General features: G+C 34.6%; 1 protein-coding gene across 1 annotated transcript; it reads right to left on the bottom strand.

The window, feature by feature from the left end:
• Window positions 1–6,076: 6,076 nt before the first annotated feature.
• LOC18595824 (pleiotropic drug resistance protein 1-like) lies at window positions 6,077–15,502 on the bottom strand. Its single transcript, XM_007023936.3, has 24 exons — window positions 15,086–15,502; window positions 14,735–14,855; window positions 14,548–14,636; window positions 14,372–14,456; window positions 14,094–14,253; window positions 13,913–13,989; window positions 12,119–12,172; window positions 11,947–12,037; window positions 11,560–11,861; window positions 11,040–11,321; window positions 10,641–10,957; window positions 10,392–10,552; window positions 10,184–10,290; window positions 9,933–10,089; window positions 9,707–9,832; window positions 9,381–9,550; window positions 8,953–9,285; window positions 8,234–8,524; window positions 8,066–8,149; window positions 7,767–7,897; window positions 7,367–7,594; window positions 7,071–7,242; window positions 6,681–6,935; window positions 6,077–6,457 (listed from the first exon to the last, which is right to left on the bottom strand). The coding sequence occupies exons 1-24, from the start codon at window positions 15,373–15,375 to the stop codon at window positions 6,200–6,202; spliced, it is 4,341 nt and encodes a 1,446-aa protein (XP_007023998.3). The 5' UTR covers window positions 15,376–15,502; the 3' UTR covers window positions 6,077–6,199.
• Window positions 15,503–18,882: the final 3,380 nt, after the last annotated feature.

The raw sequence follows: 18,882 nt of genomic DNA, 5'->3' as shown, positions 1-18,882 counted from the left end.
ATCATCTTCTTCTTTTCATCATTTTTAATACTTCTCTTATCATCTTTTTGGGTGGTTTTAAGAGCCATACCCTTTTTCTTAATGGCTCCTCAAAGTGTTTCATCTTTCGCACTCTTATGTTTAAGTTGCATTTCAGAAGTGAGTAGAGATCCAAGTAGTTCATCTAGTTTAAGGATATTCAAATCGTTAGCTTTTTCAATAATTGTGACCTTGGTTCTTTATGACTTAAGAAGACAATAAAGATTTTTTTCACTAGTTGAGCATTACGGAATTCTTTTCCTAAGGCCTTTAGTCCTCCTCTTATCTTGGTGAATCTCTCATACATTTCTTTTTTTTAGCTCTTCCTCCTTTATCTTAAATAGCTCATAATCTAGAGTCAATAGTCCAATTTTTGACTCTTTCACTTGTGTGGTGCCTTCATAACAATTTTTTTAGTGTATCCCATATCTCCTTAAATGATGTACACATTGTTACCATATGTAACTCACTCTCACTAAGTCCATGTAGTCGAGCAGTCACAACTTTATAATCTAGCTGAACTAATTTTCTATCCTTGTCATCCCACTCAACTCTAGTTTTGATATGTCTTACACTATATACAAGCTTACTCGAGACATAAGGTTCTTTCAAAATGATATCCCATATATCCAGATCAACCAATAGAATAAAGTTTTCAAACCTCATCCTCTAAAATGGATAGTTCTCTTCGAAAAACAAAAAAGGTCTCATCATCGACTGTCATTCACCAATAAAACTTGTTTTAGTTATTTTTATCTCTTCAAGCTTCTTTCAAGAACTCCTAAAGGTTATTAAACCTGCACACTTGAGAACTTGGCTCTGATACCAATTGTTAGATAGAGAAGCTTGAGATAAAGTAATGAAGAGGGAGTGAATTAGTTTTCAAAATAAAAATTTATTATTTCTTAAAAATCGAGTTAAAGATTAAAACTTTAAGTACTAAGCTTGAAAACTAAAGTATGTGAGCTTACAAAAATAAAGTAGGGAGCAAGCAAAGAGGATAAAGGAAAAGAAAATACCCAACCATGATTTTTGTAGAGGCTCAGTCATCAAAGCTTACGTCTTCTTCCTTTATAACATAAGAAGTTTGAATCAAATAAATATTGCCTTTTGGAATCAGGTTCAAACACAATCTTTACAAGTTACTATTTTTTTTGGATCAAGCACAATTTTCACAAGTCACTGCCTTTTATGGATCAAGCACAACCGCACTACTTTTTTTTTTTAATGTTAACCACATTGCCTTTTCCTAATAAAGGTATAACTTTTCTACCTTTTGTTATGAAGGTATAACCTTACAACAGTAGATTGTTATAAAGCTTAATGCCTCAAGAGGCTGATAAGCTAGGTTAGGTACAAAGGAATAAGAATGTTTCAAAGAATGAAAGCTCAAAGATAAAGGCTCTGTTTTTAGAGTATGTAGTCGAGAGAGAAAAAGATGTGAACCTTAAGGATCGCAACTTTCTTCTTTTCTTGGAATGATTTTCTTGAGTGTTCTCTTTCTCCAAAAATGTCCTTCATAATGGTATTTATAAGTCCTCAAGATTTTTGCCCGTTGAAAAGAGATTTGGCTTCATTTTTGAATATTGGAACCACTTGACTTATGCTAGTTGAACTTCAAGAATCGATCAATGGATGTGTGAGATATCGATTCTTTCATGACCCAAGCCTCTCTGTTTCATGAGAATCGACCTTTCTACTCTTGTAATAAAAATTCTTCTTGCCTCAAGTTGAGTCTGAAGCTTTTTATTTTCTAAGAATTGATCATTGCATTCCTGAATAATCAATTCTTCTTGTCTCATTTCAAGTCAAGAGAATTTTGTTTTGTGATAATCGATCATTGCATATCTGAGTAGTCGATTCTTCTTATCACTTGGGTGCCAAAATAAAAATTCAAATTTGCATTTTTTCGCTCCATTCTTGTCCTTTTCTCCATCTTTTCTTCTTCAACAAGTTTCTAATTTTTGTCTTTGTAGCTTTGAGAATCAATCATTTGATGCTTGAGAAGTTGATTCTTGCCTTTGCAGTGATCTTCCAGATTTCTTCTACCTTATCAGGAATCAGCCACTACTTTTTAGATATCAATTCTTCTTGTTCCAGTATCTTTTATTTCTTCAATAATCAATGTTTCCTCTTTAAAGAAATCAATTTTTCCTATTTCAGAGAAGAAATATTGCATTTTGTTTTGCAAACAGTCCATTACTTTACTTCTAGAAGTTGATTCTAATAATTGGAATTTGAGATTCAAAGTGTTCAAATAGATTTTTCTTTTCACGAACAACTTCAAAACATTTTGAGGATTATTCTTCAATCAAAAAAACAGTTTCACTTAGTTTAAAAGCATATTTAGATCATTAAACTTTGTTATTTCAAAACTAAGGTCAATTTTAAAACTAATTCAAAGGGCGAACCTAGGTTGACACAAGTGGTGTCAGGTGACACCACTTAAGTGCCAAAAATCCCTACTAATTATATTACTTATACTAGAGTTTTATATAATTAGTGATATTAATGTACTAACTAATTTTTTTAATTATTACTATTATTATTTTATTTATTACACCAGTCAAAAAAATTCCTAGATCCGCCTCTGGGTGGGATCATAGTTGACGTGGTAGAGTAATCTACTTAACAATTTCTCTTGGATTTATTGGTTTGTATGCTAAACCCCTCCAATAGTTATGATACAAGAATGGGAGAAAATTGCCCTCAAAAAGTACGAACTAAACATTATAAATGAGCCAACATTTGCTACTTGAGTGAATTCTGTTCAAAAGGTTGAAAACTCTACCACATCTTAAAAAATAAAATCCACTTGCTCTCATTGCATAAAAAATAAGCTGTTTGAGTGCAGATATTCATATGAGTGAGAAAAAATACAAACATGGTATCTTAATATTTTCATTTTATTGAGGGGGAAGAATTATGAAATTAAGTTGGAAGACACCTCTTTCCTTATCTACCATTTGCAGCGGATGGATACTGTCACGACTCGGAACTCTCATCGAGCCCGTGACAATCGTCGCGACGTCTCGATCGACATTCATTACCCGGAATGTCAACCGGAACCCCGCAAGGCTTTAATATCAGCTTCTCATTTCTCCTGTGGGTAACTGTTTCCAAATACCACATTCTAAAAGATTTTAAACTGTTTCCAACTTGAACAAATAAAATAATAATTTTCGTCTCACAGGGGTATTTTGGTCATTTATCCCAAAAATCTCAAAATCATCTAAAAATATAGTATGTAAGTGGAAAACACATATTTCATAATCAAAAATAATTTTGGATGTCTAAAACATTCATTTAAAATGAAATTATGACTGTTATAATAAAATAAAAATATTAAATAAAATATTCAATTTTCACATAAAACGATATTTTAAGAACACTGCATAAATAATTTTTATAGTATAAAAGCAAAATAAATTCTTACATACCGTAATACAGATAACCAAAGTATAGAATTTATTTATAGTGACACGTGGGCCCACGAATGACCAAAAATATCAAAAGAAATGAACCTACAGTTTTTGGATGTGGCAAGTTCAACTGTAATCCTCGCCGATATCAGTTATCTACAATCTATTCTGAGCCTGAAATTGGTGGAAATGAGGGTGGTGAGATTATAAAATCCCAGTGAGTAAACAAACATCACTCAAAATATCTAAAGTTGAGTAAAAGGAGACTATTAAAACATTTCATCAAACTATGATTTATCATCTTTCAACTTATTTCAACCAAATGAAATCAATTTATTTAAAGCAAGTAATCAGTATGGCTTATGAATTTCTTAAAAAGTTTGGCTCATGCCAAAAATTATTATCATACTCAGTTATCTGGGATACCTTGGCCGAAGGCTATCCCAACTGAGTCCGCCAAGGCTATTAGAAAGTCATGTTTTTATTTTGAAAACATAGTCGTTCTTTGGCGTTGGCTGAGTTCCCCTTCACGTGGTGGTTTGGCGTGAAGTGAATTTTAAAGTTATACCTTGGGAGTTACCCTACTCACCTCTCCAACTGAGGTAAAAATATAACAAGATTCCATGCCCCTCTAATAGGCTAGTCCACAGAACCCAGCCCACTGCAGCAGGTCAAACCCACCATACAATAAAATTTTGACAGCATGACAGGGCTAATATATTACTACCTAGCCTACAAGGGTAAAATAAAGCAATTCATACAATTCATAAAAAACACAGCCCAGCCAGTCATGCCAATACAATAACATAAGCCATTAATTCAATTTTAAATTTACAACATATCAGTGGTCTCCAATTACTCTATTTTCAAAATCATTATTTCGTTTCAAGACAATTTATAAAATATTTTTATTTAAACTCATTTTGTTTACAAAACATAAAAATTTACCATTTGAACTCATTTTCATAAAATTCACCAAAATCGAATAAAAACATACTTTAGATAATTAAAATGATGGTAAGGTTACTCATCATGTCTAGAGTGGGGATTTTCGAAATACTCAGACTATTGGTCCTCGGGTGCAATTCCCTTGCCTTTATCGGAGGACTCACCACCTTAACACAATACAAAATCGAGAAATTCACCACATTGGTACTAAATTGAAATTAAACTAATTTAGCCTACTAATGCTTGATATGGAATGCAAAAATGTCTAAATTTTTGCCTAAACGCAATGTTAGCCTATTTCGATCTTTTACCAAATAAATCGATATACGTATCCGTTTCAACTCCAAATTAATTTTTCATTTTCTATACCTCAATTGCACCCAAATTGACTTAATGTCCCTCAGTGTGGTGCAAATTATCAGTCCCGATAGTAAATTACGAAAATACCCCTAGTGGGTAAAAATTTGTATTTTTACTCCGAAAATTCCCATTATTTTTCTAGGCTCATAATTCATCATTATTCATCATAATTCCTCAAATAAACATCAAGATTAGCAGCCAATATTCCCCTAGAAAATTCGGCATAATAGGTTTCAATGGGAGAAAATTATATCTCTAGCTTATTTTTGCTATATTTCAATATAACTTAACTAAAATCACTTAATTCAATTATAATCAACCAAAAATCAAGCTCAAAACTCATCCATGGAGGTTTGGCCAGCATGGGTGTCCATACCCACTTTCTAATTTTGCATGGAAATGAGAAAAAAATGCATGGGTAGTGAAAATCACAAGGAAAATCAATGAAATTTACCTTTTTAATGCTTAATTTCTTGATTTCTCTTGATTTTTCCCAAATTTTCAGGTAGAGTTCTTATTTGTTTTTTTCCCCCTTTTCTCCCCTGGTTTGGACGGCTGAAGAAGATGAGAATTCTAGAATTGTGACCTTTTTAATGGCTAAAATAATATAATATTATTTTATTTATTTTTTTAATGTTTTATTAATTCCTTAAATTCTAGCCATCCAATTGTTTTCAAAATTTCACCATACACTTGTCCCACATATCCATAGCTTAGATAAAATTCTCAGACTTATCCAAAGTCTTGGTGGAGTAATTTTTGAAATTTACACTTTTACCCCCGTAAAAGTCAAAAATTACATTGTTGCCCCAAAAATTGAAAAATTGCCCATAGACATATTTTTCATTCCTTATACTCATACCATTCTCCAATTTGTCAAATTTGATCTAAATTCTCTCAAAATCTCAAATTTTGTCCGCGGGTGGTAAAATTACGATTTTTTTGCCCCTACACTCTAGAAATCACCGAAATTAAACTTTTTCACTGCCAAACCCTCAAATTATACTCCAATAAGTCAAATGGGGCCAAAAAAAAATTCTTTTCTAAAAATTTCCATTGTGTCCCTAAGTGACAAATGACCATTTTGCCCATAAACAGTAAAAATTTCGGTTTGACTCCAAATTGATCCTCGAACTCCAAATCACCATATTAAACCATTCTGAAACTTTAATATTCTTAATTTCATTTTAAATTCTCTATTTGATCTAGTTTGAGGCTTAAATTAACTTAATTGTACCATTTGGTACATTGTCGTCTTTTAACGATTTTTCTTTCGAGGCATTCCAAGTATGCAAGCATATTGTCAATCATATGAATGACATGCAAAGTATTTTATAAAGTCGGGCTTGACAAATACAATTTTATTTTTCACAGCTGAAAGACCCCATCTATTAAAGTAATACATGTGATCAGACATGTAAATTTTACATTATTTGTACGCAACAATCTTGTCACCTCTTCTGGAAATTAAGCACCTTTATTGAAAAAGCAAAGGTGAGAGCATAGAATGCTGGGAATGCAACCATTACAGCAGCAACAACCCCAAGGAAATCATGTCTGAAACCATAATAACTTCTGATAAAACTTTGCACTGTTTCATTTGTGTCAAGCGTGTCCTTCACATCTCCGAATTGTGAGGTAGTCAATCCATATAAGGTCCAAGCAAGTGGACATGCCCAATAATACCATCTCCACCACACTGGAATTCTCTATATTTCAAGAAGAAGAATAATAAAAATCGGTAACAGCTCAAAATTACTGAAATCTGAAAGGGATGTTACTATTAAAACTTGAGTTTCAACTTGAAAGGTATAATGTTAAACCGTGAGAAGATTGAGGTTTAAAGGAGTGCAGGGCTAATGTATTTGCATGCGCCGAAAATGAAGAGAATGTAAAAATACATTCAAGAATAATGAGATCAAGAAAACTCACAGGTCTTGGAATCAAAAATCCTGCAAACAGGCTCCATAGTCCATAGACTGCAGTGGAAACTATATATGCAACTTGCAAGTTTGGTGTCAATGCCACTACCATCATACCATAAAAGGTGTAGCCCGACAAGTTAAAATACATGATGAACATATACCAGAAGAACTTAGCAGCATTCCACTGAAATCCAATCATTGCATAAATGATAACACCAAACACCACTGCTTGTACAAAAAGATAAGGGAGCTCAATCATAGCCTAAACCAAAAAAGAGAAGCATGTTTTGTTTTAGTCCGAGGCAAGCAGGCGGAGAATAATGTTTAGTTGTATATTGTGTTTGCTTGTTTAACCTATGATTAAAAGAAAGAAAAATCTAAGGAACTAGCTAGTTACCTGTGCAAGGGTATATGCCATGGCTGAATACATTCTAGCGGCCCTTTCTCTATAAAAGACTGTTCGTTCCACAGCAATTATTGGCATCACTGAAAAGGTGTTGTTAACACCAATGAAGATAACAGAAGTGTACATAGCACCCATTGCATTAAATAAATCTTGTTGCCTCTTCCTATCAACAATGATATCAGAATGATGTGAATAACAGATTAGTATACGTAGCGAGATATTATACTTGAAACTACAATTTACTTATATTTGGTTTCCAACCAAAGAAAATTTATCTTTGGCCTTACCATTTGGAGCCGAGGTCCCAAAACATACTTCCAAATATCAAAGCTGCAAATGCTGTAAAGAAAAGTCTAAAAGCAGTGTATGATGTGTTGCGCCAATATGAACAATGCTGTTTCCATAAGCAAGCTTTGAATTGGATGAAGAATGGCTGTGAGTATTTTGTAACAAAATACAGGTCCTTCGATCCTGGAGAGGGGGTGCTTAGCTCTTTGATGAGAGCTTTATTTCTCCTGTTCAGAATGCAAGGACAGATTAGAACTTCGGTAACACATCTAGCTTATTGTAATTAAGGGTCACTTTGGGCTCATTATTGATCATTCTCTTTTTATTTATTTTTTAGACACTCACCTGAGACACAGTTAAGCTACTGAAATCATTACAGTTGAATAGTCTATAACACACCTGTATAGTTCTGAATTACGGTAAACATCATTGAAATTTATTCCAAGTGCGGCTTGGACCGAAGTTGTAACCTCTAAAGCCCATGTTGCTGGATTATAACCATCCTTGATTTTTCCTACTCCTTCTATACCCTGGATTATGAAAATTTATAGATTTGCATGTCAAATATTAAAAGCAAAAACGAAACGAAAAGGATCAAAGAGAATCAAAATAAAATAGCAGTTACACAAAGGATTGAATGTTGAAGAAGGAACTAATTTTTAACACCGTTAGCAACTTTTGACTCGTTTGCTTCGTACCTCAAAATACGTAATTAGGTGGCAAGAGTGCTGACCCAATGGCCCAACATATATTTCTTGTCCTCCTCGTGTCATTAGATATAGCTGTATTCTTGGGTAAAATATTTCAAGATCTCACAAAAACAATGGTAAATGTTGTACTTACTGAAACTCTCTAGTCAAACCAACCTCATCAAAAGATTCAAAGATGTCAATGCTTGGCTGATGGATTGTACACACTACTGTTCTTCCAGTGTCAACAGTATTTCTAACTGTTCTCATCACAATGGCTGCGGCTCTTGCATCAAGTCCTGAGGTTGGCTCATCCATGAAAATTATGGAGGGGTTTGACATAAGCTCAACGGCAACAGTCAATCTCTTGCGCTGCTCCAGTGACAGGCCATTCACACCTGGCAACCCAACAAGTGCTTCCCTCAATGAGGACAGTTCCACAAGTTCCATTACCTCCTCAACAAAGATCTGCAGACACTAATTGAACACAATTATGGCAATTTAATGTAGATTCCTCCAATAGAAATACTTGAACTCAATCATCTTGTAGTCTATCAACAAACATAACTTTAATTAAAGCATGCCTAGCTAGTTCATGAGACAAGTTTGATCAACACCATGTGCAGCTATAATAACAATCTCTCTTAAGATGATAAATAACATGGAAAATTGAACGCACAGAGAATAGCCTTTTTGCTAGACTATCCCATGAGAAATGCTTAAACTAGGCTCACTTTTCCAATTATCCAAGAAAAGCTGACAGTCCTAGCCAAACACCAGCAAAAATGTATAATATTAGGAATTAAATTAGCCTGTTGGCAAAGTAACCAAGATGTTGACATTTTGCACCTCCATTAGTCACCCAAGATAAAGATTATTGTTTCAAATTAATTGACCTTTCGAGTTTCAGAATCAACTTCAAGAGGTAGCCGAAGCCATGCTGAGTAGACCAAGGACTCGTAGACAGTAACATAGGGAGAGTGAATGTCATTCTGTTCACAATAACCAAAAATTCGAGCAAATGTTTCTTGCTTCTTTGGGTAACCAGAAACTGTTATGGTACCCTCAATGTATCCACCAGTTTTCCTACCAGCTAGAACATCCATCAAAGTGGTTTTACCAGCACCACTAACCCCCATAAGAGCTGTAAGAACACCGGGCCTAAAAGTGCCACTCACACCCTTTAACAGCTCCAATCTGTCTTCATTAACGCCTTGTTCTTTCATTTCCTGCAAGTCCAATTACAACAGCCATTTTTTAGTTCCTAAATATTCATCAAGCCAGTTTTAGCTTCTGGTTATATTTTTTCATAAATTGAAGTTACCTGCGGCATGTCGATGAAGTATCTAATTTCGTCAAAAGTGATAGAATGTAGTTCAAACGGAAGAATCATTCCTCTTCTTTTGGGTTGTGATTGGTGTACCTCCGAATTGGTCCCAGTTGTTGTCAATGTTATGGCAGAAGAGACTCTTCTCATCATCCCAATTCCTCTCTCTAAAAGTTGTATGCGATTCCCATTCAAAAAAATTAATCACTTAGGGTAGTGTATGTGTAAACATATGCATCATGGAAGGAAAATAAAACTAACTGACAAATAGCAGCTGATGTTTCAAGTGATCACTTCACAAAAACAAAAAGGAGATTCATCACCTGCAGATTCAGTCCCACCAACAGATCTTCTCCCTTGATGAGGAAGCTCAATTGTTGCTCCAATATTATCTACCCATCTACTTTTCAATGTTTCTTCTGATATAAAGGACTCACGCTTCTCAATCGCTGAAATTTTCATCCACAAGAGGAAAAAGAAAAAAAAAATCTTAATTCGAAGTCATTTCCCTGTTAGAAAAATTTACAGAAGTACGATGCTGAGTAGTACGTTTGAGATAAGTAAGGGCAATAGTAAAGAGACAATTGCATAGTAGTGTGAATCCAATTGTTGCTCCAATTCCTAGCCAATACCAATATGAATATGGAAACATTCCACGAGCTTCCAAAACAGCAACTCCAATTGGTTTTGTTGAATTTGGATAAACCTTCGACACAAAAATAAAGTGAGATATAATTAGCATGATTTTAATTTGCAAGGACAAGTTAAGGTCTATGTTGGAAAGAAAACAAGAAACATACGGGATGTTTCCAGCTGTTTCCAAGGAACTCATTTACTGCTAGTGCATTTTGTCCATACATTGCAGGCGACAACCAGTAAAGCCAGATCCACCATTTCTTCACATTATCTGTGAGTACCAAAAGAGAAATTAATATATTTCTTACCATGCTCTTCAGTAGAAAACCTTCAGCTCCCTATACTTTCTATCAAAATTTATTTTGAATTCACCTCGTGAGAGCATATATCCACCAAAAATTAAAATAGTCATCAAAGCCAGAGCACCAAATGTGTTCCCAACAATCGCAGTCCTACCAACTGCCCCCAAGAATCGGAAGAATGCAGATGCCATCACTTTCATAAGTAGGAGTTGAAGATACAGTCTGAAGAACCTGCAAGTTGTTATCTCACATTGTCATACAAAAAAATTATTAATTGAACAAGTCATTTGGTAATTGATTACATTTATTTAGGTAATACCTGCCAATATTTGGATCATAACCAGTGACATAATAAATGGGGACAACGAAGACGGCTACTTCTATAACTGTAATGGGAATCCTAAGGAACCACGAGGGCAGAGCATAAGCCCATGGAGGATAAAAGAGAAGAGCCCTTTGCTTATAGAAAACTGGAAGTTTTGCAATGACCATGCCCATTTCCGAGAATCCATTAAACAACATAAGATACAACAAGAAGCATAGAGAACCCATAAACATCCCTCCATCACTTATTGAGTCCCGGTGCATCTCAGTTCGGAAAAAGACTGTCATAAAGACAAATGCTAGTGCTGAGATCTGAAATGTTGAAAAGAAAAGTGGATAATTACAACATTGTACTGGCCATTGGCTACAAACATGAAATGACATAAATACTCACCTGCATGAGCTTGAATTTGGTGACGAATGAATTTCTTTTCATCAACAAGAGTTCTCTTGATAAGCAAGCTTTCACAAGCTCCTTCTTTCGAGCACCATACTTCTTGGATGTCAGAGCAGCTCGATGACTCTTGCTCTTATCGAATGGGGTATGAAGCTCTACTATGAGTTTCAAGCCAATGTGAAATGACTTGAATGCCTCTGCAAATGTTTTGGCTGTAACATAATGGTAAGGCTCGTCTTTATTAGCCCAGTACTGCTCCTGATCCTTCCTTGATGTCACCTTTAAGAAAAGAACACTACTCAAATCTCGTTTGTTTGATTTCAGCCAAAAGATAAAGAAAGGTGTAATACCCCATCCACATTGAATGTGAAAGTGATTCTTAGGGTTTATATAAGTGTCTCAATCACTATTACAATTTGAGTGTTAAGATTTTGAGATTCATGTGGTTTGGGTTGAAAAGTTATTGGATCAAAAGGTATTAACTATTATATTGTCTGATACAATAATATACTCTTACTTCTTGCAGGAAATCGGCCACTTCTTTCCTTTCAGGACATTTAAAGCCCATGGATCCGAAAAATTCAAGGACATATTCACGTGGTCCTTGATACACAATTTGTCCATCAGAGAGGAGGATAATGTCATCGAAGAGGTCGTAAGTCTCTGGCGGGGGCTGTAAAAGAGAAATTAGAGCAGTTCCATCAAGAATGTTGACATATCTCTTGATTGCATTGACAACTTGGAAAGTTGTGGAGCTGTCCAACCCAGTTGATATCTCATCCATTAACAGCACCTTTGCCGGTCCAACCAGCATTTCACCTAAATTTAGCCAGTCTAGATACTGTAAGTAATGTGATAATGTGAAAAGAGATATACAAAATGGTTAAGAGATCAGTTGATTTACCTGTAGTAAGGCGCTTCTTTTGCCCTCCAGATATACCTCTTAACATGGCATCCCCTACCAAGGTATCTGCACAGACTTCTAGACCTAGAATCTGTATTTAGTGTAGCAGATTATCCTATCTGGTTGCTTCATTTATAACAAAATGCTTGCTAATCATATGTGGTGATTTTACCTTCAATACATAATCCACAATAATGCTCATCTCTTGGCCTTCTGTAGCTGCAGCCTGAAAAATATCAGTGCTTAGGGAAAATGAACCAAAAAAAATAAAAAAGACGATATACAACAAACAGAGAGCTTCAATGTAACATTCAGTTAAACAAGGTTCACAAGAATAAGGTTCATGATGAAGAAATCCCATAATGTATGGCTTTCCAAGTCAAAAAAGTTCCAAGTACAAATATTACTTTTTTTTTTCAGCCAAATATGTGGATTTGATATAACACTAGGAAAATAGTGTGGGATATGACCCAAGTTTCAGTTACAACGCCTAGAATCGGTCTAGAATCAGTCTGGCATAGAATAAAACGTACAAAATAAGTGCAACCAGCAGCCATCCACACATGGCATAGCAACAATAAAGCTATGAATGATTACTCATTACAACAATAAAGCTGTGAAGTATTATCAACCAGCACAGTCAACATTTAAGTTTTTCCGAGAACCAAACTCGCTGAAACAGAGACTAAAACTAGAAGCAAATAAAAATAGGAACAAACAATTCATGCTCCATTTGTATCTTATTATAAGGGCCTTCGCATGGAAATTTTACTAAGTCCAAATAAAAGAGTAGAAAACAAAAATCAGTAGTATATATCTAATGCAAATTCTATCTTTTTTTATAGAAATCTACAGAATGACTATAATTGTGGGAAGGGAGATTCCGTAGAAATCTACAAAATGACTATAATTAGAGAAAGAGGGATTCGAACCCTGCAAGGGACACTCAAAGAGGATAATGTGCATTTTTTTTTTTTATAATTGGAGAAGGGGGATTTGAGCCCTTTCTTTAAGCAGGGATCATGTATCAACCAATGATCCAAATATTCGGGTGCAAGGGTAAATGCACTTTCATATTACCGAGCTGCAGCACTTTCATAGACTCTAAAAATTTGAGTTTTGAGATTCTCTCTTCCCCTTGCTTTTCTCTGGTTTTCTCCAGCTGGGCAGGCAATGTTTTCCAGTTGCAAAAGAAGCAAGGCACAATATTTTGGGTTACTCCAAAATCAGTACATTTTAAAAAAAGAAGATGCTTCAAGGGTTTTGCAAAGATTAGCATCCTTGAGTGGGAGGCTCAAGCAGATATAGTTTTAGCTTTTCCATGCTTTTATTGCTTGATTAACCATTCTAGACAAGCTTTCTTCTATATTTTTTCTTCTTTAAGTTACACAGTTTCTACTTTGAAAAGATTGAAGAGTTGGGCATTGTTTAAGGAGAACTACTTGTGTAATTTACAATGCTTAAGAGGAATCTAGGAACACTTCTTGTCTAACCATTCTTCTTTCAATACAAGTTTGGACTTGAGTTTTAAATACTTCTATGATACAAAGGATTACTAATGACGAGAAATATGTATTTGGTTCAGCGAAAACTTCTCTGGGAGGTATATTAATTTCTGTAATCATCTTTTTTCTTATTTGTTCTGAATACCTTTTTTACATCCAGACAGAAAGAAATTAAAGCAAGCATAATAGGTGTTAATAACACGAAGCTCCTGTTTCCTATCTTGCTAAGGATGTTACAGCTTAGCTTAGTGGACTATCAAGGATTCCAGGCAAGCAAACTGACTTAAACTGATATGTTTATATACTATCTCATTAATACTTTTTCTTTTTGTTTGACTCTCAGTTCATTTCTTTGTAGTTTTTCATATTTTGTTCTGCACCTAATGTTGATCTGCTGCTTTATTTTTGCAGCAGTTTATTGTAGAAAAGACTAACTAAAAATTTGAAGTAATTTAACTCACCTTCATAAAAATATCAATATCAGGATCTGGCTTAATGTTCGATGCTTTCTCTCTTCTTAATAATTCCATCAACATATCTAATTCAGCGAAAAAAGTTAAGTTTTAAGATAAAACTATTCACATGCATAGAGAAATATTTCGAGCAAGTCTGCTCACAACAGAAGTAAATTTTCCTACTGACCATATTGTGATCCAACACCCTGGCATCTTGCAGAGAAAGCCAAGGTCTCTCTGACAGTCATTTCAGGTATATGGAGATCAAGTTGACTGATATACGCAGCAGATTTTTGAGGCACAAACTCCCGCTTGTCATAGCCATTATAAGTAACCCTGCCGGTGGACTGATTTTGCAGTAAGCATAAAGATCAGGTTCAAGTTAGGCCTAGACTAATTGATATTTACTTTCAAGGTCCGCTATTCCAATAATCTTGACAAAATAACAATAAAGAACTCATTTACCCTAAGATCTTGGTCAAGCATCCCAGCCAAGGCCAATAGCAGTGTGGTCTTTCCAGAGCTTGGAGGGCCCAAAAGCAAAGTCATTCTGCATCAACTCAGAGTCCACATTCAAAAGTAAGAAAAAGGCATATATACCAACATCATATAGGTCTCAAGAACTTTTCTCCCCTTCTCACCTGGAAGGCTTTATAATTCCACCAACATCTTGAAGAATGCGGATTTGTTTCTTTCTACTCGGAAGTACGTGGATGAAGCAGAGGAAGCTCTTCAGAACAAAGTCAGAAAATTAGAAAATGACAACCAACTAGTAATATTGAAGAGTATAAGAAGCAAAACACAGAGTCCATATTTGAGGATGATTACCTCCACCATATTAGTATAATAGCTTAAAAATGTAGGCAAACCTCTGCTTCCCACATAAGCTTCAGCATCAACATTTAGATGCTCAAATCGAACTTCAATGGTGGGAAGCTTTATTCCAACCCTGATAAGCATCCAAAACAGCAATCAAGCTGACCACTAAAATTGAAAATAAATCACATATAAAGACAACAACGTTCAAACTATAAGCATGCTTCTTGCACAAGTGATCTTTTATGCATTTTGAATATAAAATGACATTCTTATAGTGCATTTGCAGATTATGTTTCTGTTTCGACTCCTTCGTTTTAGCCGAGGCAAAAAAGATAGTAACAAAAGAAATTTTAAACCTACCTATCAATCCGGTTCCTGAGCTTCAACAAGAACTTTTCATTCTCTTCTTCAGTATTCTTCACCAACCTTTCCACGGTCTTAATTCTTTCATGAAAGTCAAGGTTTTTTATATCAATTTCACTAGTCCGACCCCTTGATCCTAGCAGCAAACCTTTCTTTACACGATCGAAAGTGGGAAGTCTCTCAAGGGCAGCCCACTTGAGAGCTTCTTCATCATCTTCATCATGTAATGATGTACTAAAATTTTCCAAAGTGTTACCTTCAAGTTCATTAAAATTCTCCCTTCCCATTTATGTTCTAGCAACTAAACCAATGGCGATATCCCAGTAGAGAACTTCTATTGCTTGTGCTTGAAAAGTACTTAAGAAAACATGTTTTTTTAGATACGATATTCGCAGACTTATATAGTTGTCTAAAATTAACCATCTCCAAGAATTGACAAGCTGTTCTTTTACTAAGCAACCAGACAAGAAGCTGAACAATATGTTTTTCAACGGAGCTACACCAGATTAGAAGCTTAAGAGAGTCAGACTCAGAGGTTGAGGTCCTAGACCTCCGTTAGATCCTATTATATCTTTCGTGGTCCTGAACCCACCACATGCACTTAAGCTGTTTCAACTTTAGCCTCTTAACCTCTATTACTCCGTTCCGTTTCTTTGATATTTTTATTTTTATATTTATTTTTGGATAAAAAAATAAAAAAAATATTGATAATAATTCTCATTATTGGATTACTCATGTTTTTCCCTTTTTTACTTCTAAAAAATGTTTTTTATTAGAAATTATTTAGTATGTATTAATAACAGGGGAACAATCATTCTCCTCTGGCATCAAAACAAGAAGATTTTGATTTGTTACACTCTGACTTTGAGTATAACCTTCCAAAATCACCTCAAAAGGAATCATTCCAATTTCTCTATACACTGTTGAAGAATAATACTTAATTTGGGAAATAAATTTGCTGGAGTTATTAGCGGGAAGCACCAGCTTTGAAGGTTGAAGAAGATTCTCAAATGTAAAACAATGGCATTCTTAAGAAGCCAGTTGTCCAACGCTTATATTTTGTGTCGTTTTATTGTGAAATGAGTGTGCTTAAAATGCTCTTAGTTGTGTGGTTTAGTTTAATTTTGTACTTGGTGGTTCTGTACACACCATTAGAGTGTCGTTTTGATATTTCTTTTATTGTCTATTGTAAGGCCAACGACCATGTCTGTTTCTTCTTCAATTTACCGTTGAGCTGCTTCTTGTTTTAAGTGCCGCTCCTTCCTAGATCCCGTTTAGTCTCCATAAACTAAAATTTATTAAATGTTGTTATTGTTGAAGTATAAATACAAATATGAAAATGAGATCAGTGCTTTTTGGATCATAATTTCTCTTCTCAAATTTTCTCTTCGTTTTTTTTCGCTCTGTTTTTCTTAGTATTTCAAATTTCTCTCATTCTTTTCCAGAAAAACTTTTGTTCTACCTTTCTTCAATTGGTATCAAAGCATTCAAGTGATCTTAAGGGACTGTGTTTAAGCTTCATCATGACTTTTAGCTTCAACTCATCTATTCCTCTAAGATTTACCGGTGAGAATTACTCTTTCTGGTGCGTGAAGATGGAGTCATATCTCAAAGCCTTCACTATTTGAGAAGTTGTGGTATCTGATGAAGAACCAGTTCAGATGAGAGCTAATCCGACCATTGCTCAGATTTGACAATTTGAAGAGGATAAATCCATAAAGTATAAAGCTTTGTCCTGCTTGCATTCATCTTTATGTCATGAAAGTTTTGCTTGGGTTATGCATTTAAAAACTCCTAAATAGGTTTAGGATTATTTGACGGATGAGTTTTTTGGAAGTGATAGAACTAGGCAAATTCAAGCATTCAACTTAACTCAAAAATTTGAAATATTTGAAGGGAGGATAATGAAAACATTAGAGACTTTTTCTAGAAAAATGATGGGACTAGTAAACCAGCTTAGGTTGCTAGGGAGGGAAATTATTGAGGAAAGATTGGTTCGTAAAATGTTAGTTAGTTGGCCTAAAAAATATGAATCTAAGGTTTCTTCATTAGAAGATTCCAAAGATCTTGCTTAGGTAACACTAAAGTAACTAGTTAATGCACTGGAGGTTCTGGAATAAAGGAGAGCTTTTAGGCAAAGAAATGTAGCTGATTTTTCCTTAGTTACTAAAACTAAGAATGTGAAGATGAGTGGTAATAGCTCCAAAGGTAATGTAGCTGATAGTAAAAATAAAGTGAAGAATTTTGGAGAGAATAGATAGGGAGATAAAAAGAAAGAGTTTCTACCATGTCAACATTGCAAGAAAACTAATCATACTCAGAAGTTTTGTTGGTATAGACCGAATGTTATATGCAAGGCTTGTAGTAAAAAAAGACATGTTGAAAAATTATGTAAGAATCCCTCTAAAGTGAATGCAAAAACTGTTGTAGCTGAACAAGTGAAGGAAGATACTAATGAGGTCTTTTATGGCAATAATTAGAAATGAATCAAGTAAAACCAACATTGGTTGTTGGACAGTGCTTGCTCACAGCATTTAACAGGCAACAAGTCTTGTTTCAGTACTCTTGACACCAACTTTAAGTCAAAGGTGAAGATTAGAGATGGAAATTATTTGGATATACTTGGGACAGGTACTGTCAATGTTGATACTATTTCTGAAAGTAAGAGCATAAGTAGTGTGCATTATGTGCCTAGTGCTAATCACAATCTACTAAGTGTGGGATAGTTGGCCAAGGAACATTATGCTTTACTATTTAAAAATGAAGTATGTACAATAATAAATCTAAATGGTGATGAATTGTGTACTATTGCTTGAAAGACAATTGTTATCCTCTTAATTTGGTTAGCACTGCTCATTTGGCCTTGTATAATGAACTGGATATGTCAGAGATATGGCACAGGAGATTTAGTCATGTAAACTATAGTTCCTTGTCACTTATGTCTTCAAAGAATTTAGTGGAAGGTTTACCTAACATCACAAAACCAGATAAGTTTTGTTCAAATTGCCAATTTGGAAAGCAATCAAGGAAACCTTTTCCTAAAGTTAGTAGATGGAAGTCAACTAGAAAACTTGAATTGGTTTATACTGATTTAAAAGGATAAATGAAAACCCCTTCATTTAGTGGCGACAAGTTTTACATAGTCTTCATAGATGACTTTACAAAGTATTCTTGGATATTCTTTTTAAAGCAGAAATTTGAGGCTTTAAGCTATTTCAAGAAGTTTAAAGCTGTGCTAAGAATTTTTCAAGTCCGAAGGTGTAGACTCTAAGAACTGATAATGGTAAGGAGTATACCTCAGCAGAGTTTGAGCAATTTCTTGAATCTCTAGGAATTCAGCATCGGTTAAGCATTCCATATAGCCCTCAACAAAATGGAAAAGTTGAGAGAATGAATGGAACTCTAGTTGAGATAAGAAGATGCCTACTGTATTAGATGAACATACCAAGGGTATTTTGTGTAGAAGCTATGAATGCAGCTAATTATCTTCTGAACAAAGCTTATATTAGAGTTTTGGATAGCAAAACCCCATATGAAATGTGGTTTGATCATATACCAAGAGTGTTTCACTTAAAAGCCTTTGAATGCATATGTTATGCTAAGGTTCCAAATGCTAAAAGAACAAAGTTTGATCCAAAGTCTGTTGTAGCAGTGTTGGTTAGCTATAGTGAAGTCTGAAAAGGCTATAGGTTATATGATCTTGAATTTAAAAAGGTGTTTGTAAATAGGGATATGGTGTTTAATGAAGGTCAAAGTTGGAATTGGCCTAATGCAAGTACTGATAAATTTGATTT

The sequence above is a fragment of the Theobroma cacao genome, chromosome 6, assembly GCF_053813885.1.
Source record: "Theobroma cacao isolate CCN51 chromosome 6, ASM5381388v1, whole genome shotgun sequence".
Lineage (NCBI taxonomy): Eukaryota > Viridiplantae > Streptophyta > Magnoliopsida > Malvales > Malvaceae > Theobroma > Theobroma cacao.
The sequence above is the reverse complement of the archived record's forward strand: the minus strand, read 5'-3'. Positions and strand labels throughout refer to the sequence as shown.